General features: G+C 31.1%; 1 protein-coding gene across 5 annotated transcripts; it reads right to left on the reverse strand.

Annotated features, from left to right (window-relative positions):
* Positions 1–169: 169 nt before the first annotated feature.
* LOC122577639 (serine/threonine-protein kinase PLK1-like) lies at positions 170–22976 on the reverse strand. Of its 5 annotated transcripts, XM_043749066.1 has the most exons (9): positions 21068–22974; positions 11505–11609; positions 10225–10341; positions 8052–8123; positions 7909–7958; positions 6529–6952; positions 5485–5918; positions 5065–5198; positions 170–4221 (listed from the first exon to the last, which is right to left on the reverse strand). In XM_043749066.1, exons 1-9 carry the CDS (start codon positions 21866–21868, stop codon positions 3878–3880), a joined length of 2481 nt encoding a protein of 826 aa, XP_043605001.1. In that variant the 5' UTR covers positions 21869–22974; the 3' UTR covers positions 170–3877. The 5 variants fall into 5 exon arrangements, with proteins under 5 accessions (XP_043605001.1, XP_043605003.1, XP_043605000.1 ...); XM_043749068.1 differs by lacking the exon at positions 10225–10341 and having other exon boundaries at positions 21068–22976; XM_043749065.1 differs by having other exon boundaries at positions 5065–5195; positions 7909–8123; positions 21068–22667.
* Positions 22977–24208: the final 1232 nt, after the last annotated feature.

A 24208-nucleotide genomic window follows, 5' to 3' on the forward strand; every position in this document is an offset into this window, starting at 1 on the left:
CTAGGATTACTAAAGATCTTTAGATCTCTTGATTAAGCAGGTGCGAACAATTCCAAATTTTAAGTCAATTTTTAGCGATATTAACAGACTATTTTAATAGCAATGCAGTTAAAACATAAAAGACGTATCAATATTTGAAACATGGAAATAAATATTTTAAATAATTGCGCCACTTTATAAATGAAAATTTATTTTATGTCAAACATTACAAAATATACATATAATTTAATCATAATATCAGCTAAATTCAATTTATTAATATACGTTGCATATTGCTTAAATTATTAGTCAAGTCCACTTTTTCCAATAACTTTTGACATTAAGAATTAATCGTTTTTAAGATAACAACTTCGTCCAAGAGAAAGATAAAGAATTTGGCACAACGTTTATATTTTGAAAGTTTAACATTAAAAAATTTTTTAATTTATATAGCACTGAAGCTACCAAAAGTCAAATATTATTATATGTAAATAATAAACTGACTTTTCTTAATATGAATTTGGATTTAATTTCGATTTAATACCTAATTCGCACTTGCTTATTTGTTAGTAATTATCATCACAGAGATGTCAAACGAATGTCAATTTCGAATAATTGGGTATATCGAATCGTATCAAAAACATATCGAAACGGTATGAATGTGACTCATATATACTTATATGTATCGTACATATTACTACATGTTGCCATTCATTATAATTCATACGTATATTTACTGCGTACTTTGAGTTTCGGTATCTGTATAAATTATATAACTTATTATCGTCTTATTTTACTTGCAATTAGTCCCTGTAATTTACAGAAAACATTTACTATAGTTTATTATCAAAACCATATACCAAGCTAGTTAAAATGTTGGCCAGATTATTTTTTTTATTTTTCGTTGAGATTTTTTTCAGAATCTTTTTCGTTGCTTAATAACAAAGTTTCAAAATTGTAAATAAATTTATTAAGGGAAGTGAAGCTATTTGCTTCTTTTCATTTATGGAATTTAAATACTAAATTATACGTTAAAAACGCAAGAATGCTATTCTATGATCAAATGATCAAACAATTAAAAGAATTAAGAAAACGTAATTTTTGTGAAAATTTACGGGGACTAATTATATTAAATAAACGAGTGATTTACATACATAGTAATTTTAACAAACGAGCTTTTGGCACCAAATTTGTCAAAATAAAAAAAGCTGTTCTACATATGTGTTATATGTATATGTATGTATGCCAATTTAATTGGTCCGCTTAACTTTACGTGTTCACTGCTATTAGTATCAAAGGATAGATGCTATTTAAAATAATTTATATCAGAGTTGTTCAACTAGTGCTCTATTTTATTTTATTTTATTTTATTTTAACTGATATTTTTTAAAAAAATCAAGCTTCTCTACATTACACTAATAAAAAATCTTAATTTATATTGTAAACAGACTTTTGTTCAGTGTAGGCACTTAGAATGTGAACGTGTGACGTTTTACCGCATTCTTTAATAAATATACCATTTCTAAATACAATTGTACCATCTTTTTTTGTTTACTTTTTTTATTACAAACTATTCTATTATTATAACAATATATTAAAATAAACATTTATTCTTTTGATTCCCTATATGTTGAAGATAACTTTTTATTATTTTATATTTGTTGTTACTGTATATTAACAGCAATGATTCAGAACACAAAGTTGAACAATCCTGATCTAATGTTTTGCAAAGGTAACAGTACTTGTACTATAATATAGATACATATGATCTACATCAAAGCAAAACATTAAAAATGCTCTTGTATATTCTTAATTCGTAAATATTTTGGAAGCATACTTATTCCATTATTATACTATCCGATTACATATAAGACAGTGTTCATGTGTTATCACACGAATTGAACATTCGTTGACAACAAGATACACATATCTTATGAAAATCAAAAAGTTATGGAGAACAACTATGAATGTGCATATTGCACATTGTTTTTGAAACTATTTCTTAAACATAAACCTAAAAAAATAATATATGCAGTATTTAGTTTGAAGAAACAAATACCCAACATTTTGGTTTAATTCCAATTAAAAAAACAAATAGACATATTCGTAAGATACAAATCATGTCTAAAGGTAACTAATTATTTCTTTGAGCCGATATTACGAAATAATATTACAAATGTTAAGGTGTTATAAATCCGGATGTATAAAATTCATAGTCGTATAAAAAAATATATAAACTAACAATATAATGGAACAATGATGTTAAAACTAATATTTTCTCCATTTTGTATAAACAAACTTCGCATTTGATTTGTGTGAACGATTAATTTGTTTCAAAGCATGAATTGAAATTTCTGAAACTAGTCACAAGAATAAGTGTAGGTATACACACGGTATTGCGTGTGATACTGTATTTGGTAATCATTTTAGTTTCAGGCTGGTACGATTGTGTATATCGTCAACGACATAACTGCGGATACGATTTTTACAAAATATGAATACGCGATTGTTTGACATTTTATTACGGGTATTGTTTTTAGAATTCTATTCTTTGCTTTATATACTTTAATTAAAAGTTTACGAAAACCTTTACGTCTAAACGGTTTTTAAGGAAGAAAAGCGAGGTAAAACTGCCCTCATTTTTTAAATCAGTCTCCCCGTGATCTCATCATTCATTGTCTAACCTTATACAAAACGTAATATGTATATCACAACTTTGCTACATTTTGTAAAAAAAGAAAGGAAACAAGATAATATCTCTGGATCGAAGAACTCAAACAAACATCTCCTAACATTCATCTTCATTCTTCATACAATCTCCTTAACAATGCCTATCACGTTGCTTACGTTTAGCTGCACTCGAACTATTTCGAATTTCATAAAATTATGAATCGAATTCATAAGAAATGAATTTGTCGATAAAAATTATATGCGTGAAATGTTGTAATAACTGTTAGATTTCTTCTGTATATGATAGTAAAGAACCTACATAATAGTATTCTATTTTTCATTTCTCAGTTTCTCAATTTTATAGTTTTATTAACTATTTTATTTAATCAATTTTATCATATAAAAATATGTATTATAGTGTAAGATTAGTATTCGCTATTTTTAAACATTTTTTTTCTTAACATTATGTAGTAATATGCGTTATGTGTATTTATTATGTATACATATACTCTTCGTTTAATTTCCGTCAGATACATTTTAACATCTTAAAAATTTTTTGTAATAAGCAAGAATTTTGTCCTTATTTAATTTTTCCACTAATACACTACATTTTATTCGGTCAGAAGAACTTTTGTGAAATTAAATGTTTTAATGCAACGAACTCTCGTGTCCTTAAAAATATATTTTTTTGGGTATTAATAAAATATTTTGTACATTATAAATATTTTTTCCTATAAAAATTAAATTAGTATTAAATACGTGCGCACATGCGCGCTTTAATGTTTTATTTATAATATAAATAAACAAAAATATTAATAATCAATATATATAATATCGATGTATGCAATAATTTGATACAAATTAGTATATATAGTCCAAATATGTAAATCTAAATATGTCTGGCACATTGGCAGAGAGATGCATTGTATTATGCATATCCAAATTTACACATAGAAGAAATAAAAAGCAATAATTAATTTGAAAAACTCGGTTCGAACGACTTTTCTGTTTTTTTATTACGTCTCTATTCTTCAATTTTATTTATAACGAATTATATTTAAAACATGAAAAATAAAGAACCGTATAAAAAATCGAACGAGCACAGCTAACGAAACAAGAAGTATATATATATAATATTTATATTTATTTTTACTGCAATAATATTTCGCATAAAGTATAAACTTCAATCGTTTAACGAGTAACACACGTTCCGATGTATCTTTGATAGTCAAGCGATTGTGTTATTATGCATTTCTGCAAATTCTTTAGATACTTTGTAAACATAATATAAACGCTCGTAGAGGTCTGCTGTACAGCCAAAATCTCGTATATCGTTCAACCAATATGAAGATGTACGTCTACTGGTATCGATATATGTGATTAGGTGTCCTTTGTTAGAGGATTCTTGCGAGACTACCAATTTTGTATGATCCTCGAAGAAATTCACTTGTAAAAGAGGTACTGACAGTTCCATCATAATGGTCTTGTCAGTTCTTAACCATCTTCTCATTCGCGGTACACAAACGTTTTTTGAGTGTTTTGATGCAACTCGTTGTTTTTTAATTTCACCACCTTAAACACAATGAACAAATAATTCTTATTCCTTACCACCACCCTACTATAATACAACTGTATAATATATATAATAATAGTATATATAATAATAATATATATAATATAATATGTACACTATAAATAATTATGAGATTTAATAGAAGCAAAAATTATAAGTAGGAGTCATATATTCATAGGGCTAAAATTGCATTGAAAAGATATTGATTTTTGTAGGTTCCACTTACTGTCTTACGATACTTGTTGATAGCTATATCTATTCTTTTACATTCTTTGCATAAAATTTTTATATAAAATGTATAATAATTTTTCTGCTTATAATTTTAATACTTTTAATAATTATAATAACTTGGGATTTATGAAACTCGTAAGATGTAACCTTATTATTGTACAAATTATTAAAGTATTAAATTGATGCAATTGTACTAGCTATACTTTTGCACTTCTATCTCTTAAATAGTAATTGCTTCGTAACATTTTTTTTACAAATGAATCTCAATTCAACGGCAAAATATTCGATTAGTTCGTTTTGTATAGTATTTGTAAATTAATACATAATGAATAATTTATTTGTTTGAAAACTACATGTAGCGTTCATTTTCTCATCTTCAAATTCCTTTTTTCGTCAAATATTTCATCTCTTCAAAACAATGCTAGCGAAACACGAAACTTGTCGAAAGTAGAACATTATTTTTTAATTAGGAACATTAATTTTAATTAGGAATTTTAACATAAACGAACAATATTTTATATTAATCTAATATGTTGAAAGATACAAAAATATAAAATTGTATGCCATTTATGACACGTTTGAAACTAGATGGTATAACACGTATAATTTACCTTCAGTCATAAATTTATCCATGTACTGTGTAAAACGTTGCAATAGTACAAGTTTCTTCTGCAAAGCAGCTGGAACGTCTTCCTCTCTATGATATTTTGTTACTTCATCGTCGGTTGTCACATACTCCACCCTTCTTTGCAAATGGAACCACATTTTTGAATAAGTTAAGCACACGATTAAAAAATGTTTAACCATTTGTAGTGTTATAGAGATTTCTAAATATTACTAATAGCTATTTATTTGTTTTTCTTGGAATTTTTCTTGAAATTACTACTTTTTCTTAAATGAAATATAAAAGCGAAAGGCTTGGATGTCGTAACTATTATTTAGTATCTCTATCCAGTTTCTTTCGAAATAGAATTTATTTCAAAGGATTAAAATATAATATATGGTATAATGTTAAAAGAAGAAATACCGACCTTCTGTCATGTGTGTAACTAATTTTTGTATGATCGTTGAATAAAATGCCGACAGATTTATCGGAGAGCTGAAAGCCTAGGCCGTACTTGTTGGAATAATCGATCCATTTAGTGATGAACAGAGGTACGACATCCCTTACAGGTGGATGATTACGTAGCTTGTTTCTACATTTTATTTCTGTGACACAGCTTTCTAACGCTTGATGCATTTGCATACTCTGAGCGGTGTATCCCGTTTTCTTATGATCTGGACAAAGAACACTGCTTAATCTTTGTCTGAATTTTGGCACTTTTCGAAATTTTCTGGCTAACCAACTGATCACTTTCGACCCCTTTCGTAAATTTTTCTGGGAAAGATTTGTTTGATGATGATGCTGTTGTGTATGCCGTTGATCCTGATGCTGTTGAGATTGCTGGATAGTATGAACCTGTAACTGCAATAAAAAAGCTAAATAAATATTAAATGAAATAAAAATATTCTCCTACGATGAAAAATATTTTACTAATTAAAATTAGAACATCAAATATTAGAAATCATCTAACTTTTGATTAATTCCTAAATTGTACATCACACTGTAAATTTAATTACTATATATTCAAGCGAAACAAAAATTTTACTTCATCTGGGAAAGTTTGTAGTTTGGAAATTATTCAAATATTACTAAAAATAATTTACTATTTAGGAATTACGACTAAATATTTACTTTTTGCCTTTTAGTACGTATTGTTGTGTTTAAATATCCAACAAAAAACTACATGTGTACATACAACATTCTTTAAATTTCGTTTTATGCCGTGTATACATACTAGGTGAACACTGTTAAGTTGTTTCTTTTGTCATATAATCTCTTACCTAAGCCGATATACATACATACATACATACATACATACATCATACATACATGTGTGTGTGTGTGTGTGTGTGTGTGTGTGCGCGCGCGCGCGCGCGCGTGTGCGTGTATATATATATATAACGCGATAGTAAAACCAAAAATATGTGATATTGTAGGCGTAGGTGTGGAAGTATCTGTGCGATCGGATTACCTGAGTATTATTAAGTTTTTGCTTCCTAGACGTTATAGAATTGGATGAAGGCGATGAATCGATTATAGAGGTACGTGGCATTTGGAAACAAGAAATGCGAGGTAAGGAAGTTGGTACATATTCCTTGGTAAGATAAGCATGTTCCTTCACTCTTTCCAAAGACGGCCGGAGTTCAGGATTCGGCTGCAGAAGCCACCTGATGAGGTCTTGCCCGTTTCGGCTCGCTATCGAATCGTCAACCTCTCGATAATGATTGTTACATATTCTAGCGTAAGTTTCCTTAAGAGACGCTGTGTCGAAAGGTGGTTGCCCTACCAATAGGGCGTAAAGTATGCATCCGAGCGCCCAAACATCCGCCTCGTAACTGTATGCTTGCTTATACAACACTTCCGGCGCAATGTAATTCGGTGTTCCGCATATCGTCCTGCGCATATAAAAGAAATTATTACAATTTTACTCGTATTAATTATGAAGCTGCTTGTTATTCTCAAGCCACACATACGTGTTTCCGTTACGCTCGCGTTGCTGCCGTGTAAATCGAATTACAGAGGAACTCGGAATTGAAACTACTTATCTGATGGGCGTACTTGAGATTATTTTATTCGATTACATAATAATAGAAACGTATTTACGATCGACCAGTTCCATCAAACATTGTAACGTATGTAAAATATTAACAAAATAAATCATGAAAATATAAATTGCGTCAATTCGAAAATATGAAAAGTATACAGACTGTTTAGGTTAAAGGATAACTATATATGTATACATATATATATATATATATATATATATATATATAGTTATGTATATGTATATAGTAATATATGTGCATACATTGTATATATTATATATATATATCGGTCAAGAGTTTGTTGAATGTAAATTAGTATTCTACCAGCGTAACAAATCAGCGAAAGTTCCTATGTTTAAACGTGGTTCTCCTGACTTATATGTATAATAAATGTAAGGAACATATAGATATAAGTATGTATGTGTATTATTTCTTTTTTTATTATTTCCTGTATTCTCAATATATATATAATATATTGAGTTATACTTGAATTATACCTATACTTGGATATCAACTTACTGACAATGAGCTGTTTTCTTGCATCATATAAATAAATAAATAAATATATATATAAATTTTTTACAAAATATTCATAACTTTTTAATTGCAATAACTTTTCATTGTTCATAGGGAACTGTTCATATCGAAGCACTTAATATCATTAGTATTAATTCGCTGTGCATGCAGTTGCTCTTATTTTGGGCCAAGTTCTACGTAGGCAAAGTATAATAGTAATAATAATAATAATAATAATAATAATAATAATAATAATAATAAATGATGAAGAAAGATCGAGGATAACTTACACCCGTCTGCACTGTCCGTCAAGCCTTGTCGCCAGTCCAAAGTCCCCGATCTTGACAATCATACGATCAGATAGGAACATATTACCTGGTTTCAAATCTCGATGAACAACTTTCTGAGAATGAATATACGCAACGCCCGTTACCATTTGTTTCATGTAATAGCGTGCTTCCGGCTCCGTAACTTTGCCACGGTACTTGAGCACATGCATCAAGCTCTGTCAAACAAAAGTGACTTAGTTTTAACTTAATTTAACAATTAACAGGAAGGCTTAATGTGCAATAAATTATGGATCACTTAGAGATGTTTGACGCTTGTCTTCTAAATATTTCTGATAATTGATAATACAGCGCAATTCACAACATTTTGAATATCAGTTAATTCATTTATCTGAACGCAACTCCCGTTACAGACGCGTGTGTAATATTTTATGTATATATTATACCTATATATAACAGGTATAATAATATTTATGTTTAATGCTTTGAGGAAATGAATTAACTTCTACGAAAGTAAAAGCGTCGAGAAATCTATCGGGAGGTAAACATGAAAACATTTTCAAGTTACTCTTTATTGGAAAATTACTTGAACTTCTAATTATAGCAGTAATACTTATTTTATTTTGTATTTTACTAATTTATTTAATTTGGATAAATACATTACATCATGCCGTACCTATATCGTATATCATTATAGATACAAAGTTAACGAATATTAGATATTGTACTCTGGCGATAAAATAAGTACAGAAGACATGGCACATTGTCGGTATTTTTACAATTGTCGGACTAATTAACGTTCGAGAAAATGTGATCACAAAGAAGGAGAAGTATATGATTTCGGTCGCTAGTTTGTTGCAAAGGAAACGTCCCATGGAAACGTATGTATATATGTACGTAGGTTCGCGTTGCTCACATTACGGATAATTGTTATTGTTACGTTGTTCGAAATTAGTAACTTATTCGTAAACGCTACTTTTTCTCTTTCGCCGGAATGAAAGAGGATGACAATTCGCTATGCTTTCTAGTCAAAATCTAAATGAATTTTACATAGAGGCAAACTTTCCGATTGTAATTTAGCCATATAAAACTGCGTGTGCGGGTCGGTAGATATCTAGGAAATCATAACACATTCTCTAGATATCGATATTTTGACAACAATGGTTCATGACAACATGCTTCAAACATCGTGGCATGAATTGAATAAATTTTTGCACAGGGACAAGCAAAATATTAATCTAAATTCGAGTCTTAATTGTATTTTTAAGTCTTTTATATTTTTTGAATGATAATTTAATATTTAGCAGGTCATCTTCTTAGTATTTCAGCGACAGTTTCCTCCTTAATATGTTCTTATGTTGTAACTATTCGTATGTTGTTGTTGTTGTTGTTATAGAGAACAGTTTCTCAATGATATCTTAGATAAAGAAATTATTATAATATCAGCAATGTTGACGATTTTTTAGAAGCTAACGATAATCGATGTGCGATTAGTTGAAGTTAAAGTTAACGGACCAGCACAACCTAACGTAACGGTATAAACAAGTGAACGATTAGTCATGGATGATAGTGTAACTAAGTGCTAGTTCTCTTTCTAGCTTACACGAAAATCTGATGCTTGCGGTTTGCGGTTTCATCTAACAATTCTAACTCTAGCCAACATATATATGTACATACATATAACAATGATACGCGTTACACGAAACGAAATATGTACATGCATAGTGAAAATAAAAGTTGCCAAAGGTTATCCAGAGGAAATTCTAATTGATGTTTACGGTTGCATGTTGATATGAATTTAGTGTCAATAACACATATAATGTATTAACTTTTAACAGATGCATACTATTTTATAAGACAAAGTCTATAGAGAAGATCTACACAAAGTATTGCACATTATTTTTCGAGTACCTGTTGTCGGAAAGATGACAAATTTTCCTGAAAAGCCGAGGAGGAAGAAATATGTACATGGTAAGTTTCAGGATGAAGATTGCGCAAGGCGTTAAAGAAAAGAACAGCGGAACAATTTTATTTCTTTATGAGGATTGTAAATTGTTGCACGGTTAAGCCTAAGCTCCAAGTGTTGAGTGAGCTCCTAGTAATCTTTCTGACTAACATAAAAGCGAGGTTTTATTTAACATAAAAGGCAAGCGAACTTGCCTTGCAACGGAGATTGACTCGACTCGACCCGACTCGACTCGACTCGAAAGCAGAAGGTTGGAAAATTCTTGCAAACGTATAGAAAGAATATGTCGTAGGGAAGTGTACAGTGTACAGTGTACAACAGGCAGGTAGGTATACGAGACATACGATAGGTACCTTTCGAGGACAGGCTTCTAGAAGCATATACACATTAAGGTTATCCTCAAAGTAGTGATGCAGCTGGACAACGTTCACGTGATTCAGCTCTTTGTGGATCATAATCTCGCGTGCGATCTACAAGTAATAGATCATTATTAAACTCGCGACCACCTGCAAAACTTTAAATGATTATCTTAATGACGGTCTTTGCCCAATTTAGCTGGCTCAAAATGGTTTATATATATTATAAATTAAGCACGCCTACTATTATTATATCTATATATAATATCTATATATATATAAATCTGTGGAGGATTAGTCGTGAATAGGTATCGCGAAAAAATGAGGGCGAAACATTGCTGTCACAGTCTGTCAAGTATATTTGAAATAAATAAATATGCGTACAGTGAGTCGTTGATACGATATAAAACTCGGAATATTTATATTATAATATTGTTCGTCGCGTACAATACTCGGAGCCGCTCGTTAATACTCGTTGATACTCGATATGAACTGTTCGATACTCTGTGTCGCACGCGATCGCGTCTGTTTATTTATACTGGTCGGAGGAGAGTCGGAAAATTCAAATTCGTCTTCATTCGACGGTTGCATGTAGCGGCGACATTGTTTTGCCCGGAATTTATTTGTTCTTACATTACTTGTAATCTAACGATCTTGATACTCCGAGGCAAAACAACAACATGATTTGAAATGTCCTCTGACTCATGTTCCGCTACAAATCTTATCTAAATTTTATCTAAATTTTATCTAAATTTTACCTAATTTTAGATAAAAGCAGCAAGTAAATTATAATAAACAAATGTCTTTGCAAGGAAACGTCCTTATTTTGCTTCATATTACATATGTACTTTCTAAAAAGTGAAAATTATAAATATGTATACGTATTATGACATGTTTGCATAATACCCTTGAATGGTGGAGATTTATGGTTCTTTGAACACAAGAATTTTATTAATAACAATAGTCCCATAATTGAAGAATATCCTATTGATTCCAAAAAAGCTTTGGAACGGAACCAAATAACCATTACGCACTTGCCGACCCTTTAAAAAGAATGTCACCTTCATGATGTCAGAAAATTTTGAATTTCACGAAAGAAACTTGATACTAAATAAATGTTATCAACTATATACGAGTTATAATGCATGATGAGTTCTATCGAACAGTGTAATTATAGTGTTATATAAAGATATAAATTACTTTTATACTGATTTAAAAAATCATTAAAATTAAAAGATTAAGATATAAGTATGTATGTACATATGTAGAATACAAACCTTCTGCATATGAATTTTTTGCATCCGATTCTTCCGAATAATTTTGCAGGCATATTCATTTCCGTTACTGACATCAGTCATGAGAAAAACTTTGGCAAATCCACCCTGAAAATAATACAAAAACACGTAGATAATAATTTATTTCATATGTTACGAAGAGATAGGTATAATTACATAATTACATGTACTTATGTATACCTATACATTATATTACATAATAACGTACACTGTAAATCACATATCTAATATGTGATTTGTGATACAGTCGTTTTTATCGTTGAATCTATCATAAATCCGATTTCAACTTAAATTAATTACGTATTTGCTGGTGAAGAAACAATTAGCAGGTAGATAGAATTTGTTTCTTTTTTTCTTTACTAAGACATATGAACGTATGAAATAAATTTGTAGTGAAATTATAGAGCTAGAAAAGAAGGGATGCGTTGCTTACAATCTACGATAAAAAGAATTTAAATTTCTCAATCTGATCGTGAGAGACTTTAGGATCAGAGTAGATATCTGAATTAAAGGAAATATTCAAATAGGTAGAAATTCAAAAAATTAAAAAAAAAAGACATAGTCATGCGTTTAAAATTTAAGTTTATAATTCAACTTTACGTTAGATTCTACAATTTCACCTGTAACATCCATTTCAGCTTCTCGAAGTGAAAGGTTTTCTCTTTTAGGGGCATTTGCTTTCGTGCTGCTACGAGAATATCTTTAAATTATCTTTTATTGCTTTAACGTTTAGCGAGAAGGAAAGTAAAAACAGCCGTCACGACGCGACGCGACATAGCATTCTTTCATTACTTTTGCAAATCATTTTCCTTCCTTCTGGGACACTTTTACCTCAACTAAATAACATAAACATTGCATTATTCTTAGCAACAACCGACTTTCCACTCTTCTTTTAACTTTTCATCAAAAAGAATGATTAACACGAATGAACATTTTACGAATGTAAATAAATGACCTTTTATTTTCGATACAGTATGCGTAATTCTTACCTACGTTCTTTTCATTGCAATAACTTCTAAACATTTCCGTTACAACAATTAACGACTTTTAATTAGTTCAAACCGTTTGGTATTAAGAATGCCCCCAGTCGCAGTTTACTAGGAGGAAAACTAAAGTAACGCTGAAATAGCACAGGAACAAAGACCTAGAAACAGTAAAAACGTGAGAAACTACAGAGCGGGAAATTCTTGTAGCGTCTAGGCCGTGATCAGTGATCCCTGATCCGTGATCCGCGATTGTCACGCGATTTAAATTATCTTTGCCGCTAACCGTAACCGCTGCCCTGACGTATTTACCTCTGATCTTTGCTCAGGGTCAGAAAACAAACCGTTCGCGCTCCAGCCTGGCGACGCGAATTTTTTATTTGGTTACGTCAAAATACGATGTAAAATAATATACGATGATGATAAATGGAGCAAACGAACAAAACGAACGTTCGGAAAATATTGAAGCAAATGAAAGAGCGAAAGCCAAATTTGGTTCGTAACATTTGCCGCTCCGCTAAATTTATAAATTTCAGGAAGAAAAAGAATATTTCACGTTTATTTGTTCCATGAGGAAATTTTCGATAATACAAAAATAATTTTTATTTATATCGAAATTCTCCACCAATGTTCTCTATATGTACAAGGTATTAATAACAATTAATATCTTAAATGTCTCAACTCATCTGTTATAAAAATATTATTTGAAGAAAATCTGCTATAGCTATGACAGTTATGACAATATTGACAATATTGTTCTTGTCCTAAATTCGATTAATAACTTGGTACTAAACTAAACTTTCAAGAATAATTTACTATAGATCGTAGATTTTAGGTACTAACTAGGCCAACCACGTAAGTACGGTTTAAAGCATTTATGGCTTGTTTAATAACAGTGGTACGTTTATTTTTAAGTATCCTCAGTAGTCTTCTAAAAATACATCGCCAATGCATATTTGTAGTCTATACAACTGAGTTAGTGCATGGGTAAAAAGCAATCACTGCCTTTCGTTTCTGTTTAACCATTTAACGAAATGGACCACCATGAATTTGAAAATAAATTGCCGCGCAGCTTCGACAGTATAGAAAAACGGCTGCTATGTTTATGTTTGCGACTAGAAATAATATATCAATGCCCTTTGAAAATGCACGGTTTTTATTAAGAATTCAGTTTTATTTTATATCGATATAAATATGTATAACGTGTATTATACAAGTGTTCGTAGGCCTGTTTATAAGAATACTACAAAGCAAGTCGGATACCTAGTTGATCTAACTCTAACATAAATCTAGCTATATATGTATATACGTATGTATACATGTATGTAGTTGACAAAATCTTAGATTATTCGAACGATATCAATGTCTTTTATTTCGAGATAAGGTGTAGATGACATTTCCACGTGCATACTCATCTAAATATACGTATCAATTTGACAAATTGCCAGAACAGTTTCTATTTACTGTTAAATAAGAAGAGCACAAAAGATTTGAATTACATCTTACATCTACTCTACATCTAGCTGTCTACCTTTGATATTAGAAATGTTTGAATTTTATATTTTCTTTACCTTTCTTTTATCTTATGCCGATTTTCACCTTCACTTTCGTCTCAAGATTATCCTTTTCCTTTTCAAGTCAACTTACCACTTTCTAAACATATTGAAAATAATTATTCAGATAACACTGATAGTTGACTGAAAATTGTTAACATATTGAAAGTAACAGTAAATAATAATGGATATCGAATAGAAAGTTACGAGACAAACACAACTATTTAAAATAATTTCAACTTTTAATTTTAGCGGATTATCCTGTCCTCTACAAAATGTAAATTATCTTTCAGTTTCTACTTGAATAAAATATTGCTTCTTTTTCTCACTCCAAGTGATCAATAATAACGAATATACATATATTATATATGCATTACATATACGTACTATATATGTATGAGCGCTCAATAGTCAATAGATAAACGATAAAGTAAAATGCTTGGGAGGGAAAAGCTTTTCATTAAATTGACCTTGACTTATCGAAGAAGAAATGTTACTCTATCTTCCAAATTACATACTACCTGAATAATAAAAATGAATGTCTCGAACTATCGAATTATTTGTAAAATATCGGATTGCTCTTCGTTATTAAAAACCTCCCGGTGTAATCTTGTGGTAATCGGTTTAAATATTTATATCCAGGATTTTTATCTTTTAAGATTATTTGTATATCCTTCCAATAAAAAGGGAGTTAGTTATGATGTATAAGGGCATGTGGCAAAAACAAGAGATGAAAAAAGTGAATGGAACGTAGATAAAATGATTTCCTTACAATCGAATTAATAAGCTATATTACGTGCATTCCATAGAAACCGGTCGCGCACATTTTCTCCTTCAAGTTGATGCATACCTATATAGGTCGTTTAAATCTAAGATCTCTACCCCTTTACACTTCACACTTTACATTACAATTACACCATCGTACATCGATACAAACGAAACTTCCCAAGCGGACGCATGAAGCTAAATTGCTTCCATATGACAAAATCAACTCTTTCCTTCGCGTAACGCTATCTATATAGATACATATGTTCTACGTAGCGTACTTATGTGATACGAATATTATGTGAGTAACGATGAAAAACTATATATATGTACAGCGACAAGAATAATTATAAATCCAATTCGATTTTTACATTTTTCATAATATTAACACGAAGTTTAACAAAATCATTTATATAATTTCATATTATAATGTAAAACAAAGCTGGAAAAAAAATTGAATTTTGTTTTATAATTGTGTTTTTGGCTTTAAAGGGGTAAAAGAAGTTAAACTCCATGTTAATTTTGTTACCTTTCCGTTTTAATAATTAGTGGATTCGCCTTTACTTTTGATTACTTTCATTAATCTGCTAAATACACTATCCGCTAGTAAGTAAATACTTAAAGTTTCTCAAAGCTGGCTATGGTAATAATTCCGAAATCTTGAAACCACTTTTTTGTAGTGGCAGCTGACTATGAATGGGAGCAATGTCTTGTTGAAAAATTGTCCTTTTATCTTCTATTTCGGTTACGAAAAACAATAGAGTTCGTCATGTATCATCTCCTGATATCCTATAGCGTTCAATTTAGCCTTTACAAAAATAATCTCTCTTAACATATTCAGGCATGGTCAATGATAACGCAGAAATGTTTTTGAGTTTAGAATTATTCACAGCACTGTATATACATATGTATATTAATATGTGTAGTATATATATTTTATATTTATATATAATATATACACACACACACATGCACACACACACACACACACACACAACACGTCATATACATACGATATATTATATTACATATTACAATAATGGTACTTACTTAAAAAATTGTTACATTCCTCTACTGCGTAGCTTGATCCCCCCTTTACCAAAAGATCCACCCTTTATGCAAAAGATCAACATTGCCAGTTTAGTCATTGTATAAGTTGCATTTGAAAAACGTTTTTTACATTCATGCGAAAGCTGGAATACAAACTTAAACCCGCACAAATTTTGCTTAACTAAAGAATTTTTAAGTATTTAATAATAATATATTGAACATATTCAAAATAACAGTAGATTTTTAATCATATATTTTGAATATTACATCTTTAAATATTTAATCGTAACTTTTACAAAAACAAAATATCAGTTAAAGTACGACGTACTTCTTTTTCATAAAAATATTGAAAATATTCATTGAAAAACATTGTTGTATTATATTTTCTTAAATAAAGATACTTTTTCATTTTGTGTGAAATTTCCTAGAGGTCGATAAACTTGAACAATCTGACTTTATCTTCTAAATTCATTATGTTTTCGTGGTTGCATTTAAATAAAATGACAGAAAGAAACCTAAAAACAAGTTGTAGCAATATTATGATCTAGTGAAAGGAAATAAAACGTCGTACAAATTTTTATTTGAAATTACATACAATCTTGTTTGTTTCATAATAGGTATATCTCGTAGTGTCGCTGTTAAATCGCGTACGGTTGATTTTACCGAATGAATTGTCATCCTGGGGCTTCTGATTATTCATTTCACAGAGAACTTGATAGAATTGAAATACACGTGACTTAATTAATCAATATAAATATTATATTGCCGATAGAAATATATACATATTGTATAACCAAACTTACGTCAATAATTTGAAACGCTTTATTGTTACATATAATTCAATTAATTTAGCGAAGAATCCGTGACAAAAGAACAAATTCTATTCTTATATCTTTTTACATCTACATTCTTCCCTTCTGAAATTGTTTATCTTCTTCAAAAGTTTCATAAAAAAGCACAGAATAAATGTCAATGTAAGAGTTATCACAAATTCCATACAAGTGGCATTTCATCAGACATAATAATCAGACAATATCCGCAGCCCTCTAAGTAACTTCAAGTGAAAAACGTTTATGTACACATACATATGCATGTATGTATTTATATTAGACCGAACGTTCTTCAACTATCGATTCTACACTAGTTTTTTATGGATTCTATCACTCGTTTCTATAATCAGAACAAGATATTTGTGTACTTAACGTTACAGCATCAACTACGATACTTAATCAGTAACTGAAAGGTTTGCCCGATCATTTTTGTCGTTTTAGGAACTTTTAAAAATAAAGCATCGGTACTAACATATTGGCCATAAGGAACATTTTATAGATAGGTATAAATTGATCAATCGCAACAAATATTAAAATGTTTTAAGCACTTTTAGTTTCAGTACAGTAAATAACAAACACGACAAACAATCCAGACGCCAGAGATAATTTACCAAAGATCATTAATAATAAGTCGTTACTAACTACTTAATAAGTGCAATCAGTACTAAAATTACCAAATAAACAAATATTTAATTATTTAAGAAGAAAGAAAAGTCGTCTTAATAAAAAAAATTGTAAAACAACAAACGTGAAATGTAATCACGTTCATTCATTTCGAAAATGACTAAACCCCTTCAGTATTCAGTATTTAGTATTCAGTAATAGTCTTTTGTCTTTCTAAATTAATAGTTTGCGTAATCTCGAATTATGTTAATTTAATAATCCTAAATAGATTTTCATCGGGTAAACGATTATAAAGAAGATGTAAGTACCTATATATGCAAGTTTGTCAACTGCCAACCATAAAATACATAAAATACATTTCTTCAAATATTTTTATTTATATTATTTATCTAAAAAATTCTGTAAATAAGAAGTGATTGTTTTACAACACGGTTCTTTTATCAGTTGATAATATAAATTACACATATGGGTATACCGTTATAAATAAATTTTTGTAGATAAAATATAAACCTACGACCTACATAAATACATATACATATGTATGCATATATGTATGCTTAAAAAAAATTTCTACTTGAAACTCGTTCAGAGTTCAAGTTGAATTACAATATAAGGTTAACAAGTCATGCGACATTTAATTAAGAAAATCGCGTTCACATATGAAAATTTTCATTTGTAGAATATTAGACATTTTTCCTTCTCTTATATATATATATATATATATAAGAGATATATATATATATATATATAACGAAAGAACATTGAAGACGACACTTGCATAGCGAGTGCCGATATGACAGTTCGAGATAACATGAATAGCAAATTATAGGCGACTTAATTTGATCATGCACATTCCTACTCTTTGTACAATTTCAAATAGAAAATAAATTCCCAAGGAAGTACCATCTATGAAATTAATTTAATAGACATGAGCAACTCCAACTTCCATAGAAATGATGAGAACTGCGTACATATTTTATACATGTGAACGCCTACGAAGAAAAAAGCAAGTGCAGGAGAAAGGAACGAGTAAGGAGGAACAGAGAAAGGAGAGGAAGAGGCCCATCTGTTGAACTTATCCTTATGGTTGCACCACAAATACACCAAGAGCCAAGATGCGCATATATATTGTATATCTATTGTACATATCCACGTACATACATACATAGATATGTAGCAGACAATCTGTGGAAGGCGCAAATGTCAGTGACACGTGTATACGATGTGTACGTATAGGCAAAAGTAGATTTTGCATAGTTGAAAATAATTACTAAATAAGTCTAATTAAACGACTTACAATTAGTTAGATGATCCGTAAAGCATTACTTACGTCTTAAACTATAACAATTATTTCGCAATAAATATCTCAATTAATCTTCACTAACAAGTTATTTTCCTTGTGTCTTATTTCAGACACAGAAATGCGCTGAATAAACCAATTACTTTATCATTAGGTTTACCTTTATATGTAATATAGCATTGTCTTGAACAATTACAATCATCAACAACAAATACTCAAATTTATTACATATTTTCGATACTGCTTTTTATTGTATTTTTATGTTCTTTAGTATGTCTAAATAAAATTTAATTGCAATGTTATTATATATCGCTTATTGTACAGCTTATTGACTGAAAAGTTATTTTTGTATAAAAGTAGCGATTTTCATAATTCTAAAAAACTAATACACAAGTATATGTAGATATATAAAACGGATAATATTGCACTCGTAATAGATCATCTCATTTGCCTGTGTTTCAATGAAAAATCAATGCGAATCTATTATAACTTGTATATAATTTGTTACCAACTAAGACAGAAATGTTTCCAGGATAAAAGGCACGAATTCGTTCCTTTTAAGCTCGATCTGCATAACAAGCTGCTGACATATTCACAGCCAGTCGAAAATAATAAAGTAATGGTGCAAACATAGATGTGGGTCGAAAGGCAGGGAAAGGTGAAAATATCAGAAGTGAGTTTCGATGAAACATCGAAATCATCAAAGAACAAACTATGTACAACGGAAAGCTTGATTTCTAACATAAAATGCAAGTCAGACAGAGTAACGTCCGAGTAATCGGGATGACGAAACAACGACCGGTTTTCTCGAGTAGAGGATACATAGAGGATACAGTTTGAGTTTGAGAGTATATACATACATTGTACATCCTCTGAAATCGTCTGTCTCTCTCTTTCCTCTTTCCCGTTGACAAGAACGACGAGAAGCCTCGCAAACTCGCATCTTGCTACCGATCGATCGCACCGCACCAGCCAGAGACAAAGAATATTCCTTACAACTACAAGCTGTGAACGTGAACCGATGCCGATCGATCCTCACCGATGCTCTTCAGATATTTGGAATTTTTATCAGACTTCGCTTGCCAAATGTCGTAAAATCACTCTATCAGGATTCAGGACCATCAAGAAGATTACGTAATCGTAATATAATACATGCGAGATACGCTTCGATCGACACGAGAAAAAGATTTCAATTCAATTATGATCGTTTTTACCTTGAACTCTTTACAATTTATATATTTACTTATCATTAGTGTAGACTTAGACATTGTAGATTATTGCTTCTCTCACGATTCTTTGTTTACCATAAGCTTCCTTTGAAATAAATAGGTGCCACTATGGTAACAGAACGTTCTCTGAACATTTTCCACTAAAATTTTTGATACGCAAAAACAGATACGCGAAGTGATTCTTACATTTTATTCCTTCGATTTTCGGTTTTCCAGCATTCAGGATATAATTAATCATTGGGAAACAAACATAAGGATATATCTCGCTATGATATATAGAATGCAATTAAGAGACAACTAGACCCATACAACTACAATCAGATGATACCGTAAACAAAGTAAAAATATTTTATTATGTATACATATATAAATAGAATTATCACATAAGAGGAATTGAAATTATAACTTCGTAAAATAACGAATTAGTAGGTACTATATACTATGTATAGTATATAGTGTATGGAAAGTGTTATAGAAAGATAAGTACTATTTAGCGAAATATGAACTGCTTACGATCTTGGCAACACAAGAAATTTGTAATCAAGTAAACGAAAAACAAAGATCTAAGACGAGTTACCAATGTGACCTCATAGTACATACGATGTATATATACAGACAATATATGCACAAATGTATATACACATACAAAATATTCTCATATCTAAGCATCTTAAGTGTATTTGTTAAGTGACCGATATACATATGTATGTAAATACTTACTTGGTACAGTTGGTAACTAATCGTATTTAGATTGTAAATCATATTACTCAGTAAGGTAATTTAGTGTTTCTAATTAACCACCGGCCACTTCATATATTTTCTGTTCTTCAATCCAAATACTAAATTACCAAATGTAAACAAGAATTTCGAAATACTCAAATTTATCTTACATTTATGTTTTTATGTCGTAACAAAGAGACAGCATTGGGCATTGTGACAGAGAGCATTGTAAGTAGCAGACGTAAATAATCACTATAATAGTAATCTTAATATCAAAATATGTATATCAATTTAAGCAGCAACCAACAAAAACGAATGTTGCGCATTACACCATATTCTCAATCAATGTTATTAAACATAATTGTTGTGAATAATCACGTAAAAATTAGAGACTAAACCTTCAAAATTAGGAAATCTTACTTAAGGTAAGGATAGGGAAGAAAAACCGATAGTCGACAGGTGTTTGCCTTTTATTTGTGTAAGGTTTTTACCTTGCCAAGAAGTTGTCCCTTGTAATAGGCATTTCCTTGAACCGGGTCGACAACGTAATCCAACTCCTCTTCCGCGGAATTGTTCCAGGAAGATGTGGATGGTCCTGCCGTGATCACGCTGGTTGTTCTTATCAAAGACGAGGCGGTATTACCAAGACGACTTCCACTGACCGAACAAGTTACGTTATTGGTACTGGTGGTAGTAGTGACGATAGCGACGTTATTCGTCGACGAGGAAACATCTTTCACGTTGTTGTCACCTCTGGAATATAGTTGCACGGAAGAAGCATAAATAAGCGTGGATGTGCGCGTGGTGATGCAAGTGGTTTCCTCGCCGTTTCTTTTGTAAATATCGACGACACCATTTTCCCTCGGTGCCTCGAGAAGACAGCTAGGATGTGCAGAGTACGTCGAAAGATCTACGTCCAAGGGTAACGAGGTCGCGCCGTATTGCCGACTCTTTCGACGAACGAGGCTCTGCAAGGATGCGGAAACCTTGGAGAAGCTCTGACGTGATCCATTATTTACGGACCTGCTACTACCAGCTGATTCGATATTCTTTTTCCAACACTCAGACTCGAGGATAGTTTTAGTTTTAACCGTCTCGTTGCTTTCCTCCTGACATCGAGCAACGACCTCCGCCTCTAACAAACGACAAGCTGTTGTTTCGGTATGCAACTCGCCAGGGATCGTCTCCAAGAGGAGACTTTTATTGCTCGTTTCGTATTCTCTCGGAGGCGATGAACTCCCGACTTCCACCTCGAGCGTGTTCGAAGGTAACATCTCTACTTCTACGTTCATTTAACGATACCCTACAGTTTCGAAAAGCTTGCGTCTATAGTCTGTAGTCTGTAGTCTGTAGTCTCTAGTCTATAGCCTGTAGCAAGATATTTTTACTTTTCTTCAGGAAATCAATTATTCAGCGCACCCTGAACGACGTAACAACGATTCTCTTCTGCTCCTCCTCCTCCTTCTCCTCCTTCTCCTCCTCCTTCCTCTTCTTCTTTTTCTTCTTTTGCTGCTGCTACTGCCACCGCTGCAACGCGTTTTTCCGCCAACTTATACACTATGATATTACATTCCGTTGTTCCGCGGGATGTCATGTTATATTTGATTTTGGCATTTAACACAGACAACGCCTACTTCTTCACATCCATGACATACGAGCAGTCTGAGATCGCTCGATAACGGTGTCGCGACATTAAACACTGTCAAACAACTTATCTGTTATTAGAAGAGCAAACGTTTCCAATACAACTTCCAAATGTCAATTGGCAAACAGTATTCGGAACCGCGTACAGGTTGAAACAAAACGCACACGCTCTCTTATCATCGATCAACCAGTAACGATTAGGTATACAACACAGACCAACATCTTGACCAGTCGAATCATCACTGTTCCGCGCGCAACGCGCACCGACCAAACGACCCGACACCCTACGTCTCTGTCCTCCCCACTACTTCCACCACCTGACCTCTCATTGTCAGTGCCGTAAATAAAAACGACGTTGCTTTGACATTTTCCGCCTGCATACCGTAATCCTTAAAATCTTTTTTCTTTGTTCCTATACCCGTGGTCCGTACACCCCAACGTTTTGTACTACAATAGAACATTTGATCTACAACTACGCTTGTTTCTCCTATTATTAACACGAAATATTATTTTTCAATAATACATAAAACACTTGAATTTCTTACGTCTATTCAATTACACTATATTTCATGAAAAGTCAAAAATATATATGCAAATGCAAATCATGCAAATCACTTTTACCTCCAAAATTATATTCTACCAGCTTTGTAACTTAATAAAATACCATAAAGACACCTCACCTATACACCGGTAACTCGTGATAAAACGTATTGTTTCTTATTTCTAATGTGTAGAGAAGGGAAATGCCGACATCGGGGCACTATTATTTTATTTGCAGAAAGAAAATTGTTTAAATTTACAATGTAGTATATACATTTTTATCATACTCTACATCCTATATTATCAGATTTCTTAACACATTTTGACGTTTCCTCAAAATGTTATAATGCAAAATGTATTAATGCATTTGATAATGCAATTGATATTTCGAAAGCGACGCACCTCATATACATTCAGAACGTTCATTTCCTTAATAAGGTTCAGAATAAAAGTTTGGAAATATGTGATAATAAGGCCGATAATCAATAGAATGCTACGGCCCTGATTCTAGTATTTGCTTCGCTGTCCTCGTGTTCAACTTGCTTACTTCTTTCCTCTGTCTCTCTTCTTTACCATACCAGAACTCTACCGCCGTCAAACTAAGAACACTTCAGAACACGCATCGTCCTATCTTGCGTATTCGGTATTCGGTCGTTCACACAAGTATGTACATACGTACATATACCTGTTCCAACATTTGAGATACTCTAAGCTAAGTGCATATCTAAATATAGGAACGGTGTAGAAAACTTGATTATAAAATCTAAAGCAACTACCATATATTTGATAAATTAATTTTTTCCTAAGACTGTTTAATGCTTGCCCGATATTTCAGAAACTGATTCCAGTGATAAAATTTTGGTAACGTTCTTGCACAATGAAGCTAATTGTGTACAAACATAAAATTCAATAGATTTCCATAATATATGAAAAGAAATATGCATAAGAAAAAAACATTACTCGCGGTAAGGAAATATGTATAGTCAAATTATATGCCATTTACATGATATTATTTCTTACATTTCTTATTTATTATATCTATTTTCCAATTACTATTACAATTTAAATTTTGATGTCAAATTATTGAAATTAAGAACATCTTTTAAAGAATATAAAGCTATAATATTGCTTCAAAGATTTTTTTTTAGTATTATAAATACTAATCTATAAACAAAACGAAAATTTTAACTATAAACTGCAGTAATCATTCCTTTTTATTGAAATAAGTAAAACGTATTACCATAGTAAATAAAACGAATTGTCATCTACTACATCTACCGATCAATGAATTAATGAAACAAATAACTACAATACCATTTGTTAAATATTTACTATTAACATATTAAAACACATTTATTGATAATTAATTAATATTACTAACTTGTATTAAAAACATTTTCGAATATATATCAATGTCAAATGTCACCACCAGCTGATACAGCACACAT

Source organism: Bombus pyrosoma, linkage group LG2 (genome assembly GCF_014825855.1).
Source record: "Bombus pyrosoma isolate SC7728 linkage group LG2, ASM1482585v1, whole genome shotgun sequence".
Classification (NCBI taxonomy): domain Eukaryota; kingdom Metazoa; phylum Arthropoda; class Insecta; order Hymenoptera; family Apidae; genus Bombus; species Bombus pyrosoma.

What these genes read in the sequence shown, in the direction of transcription:
- LOC122577639 (XM_043749062.1), bottom strand. Translation starts at nt 21,868, where the DNA reads ATGAACGTAGAAGTAGAGATGTTACCTTCGAACACGCTCGAGGTGGAA. An exon ending in GACGGACAGTGCAGACGGGT is followed by an intron (nt 6,953 to 7,908) that starts GTAAGTTATCCT and finishes TTATATGCGCAG; the next exon opens with GACGATATGCGGAACACCGA. An exon ending in AGTTACACACATGACAGAAG is followed by an intron (nt 5,199 to 5,484) that starts GTCGGTATTTCT and finishes CCATTTGCAAAG; the next exon opens with AAGGGTGGAGTATGTGACAA.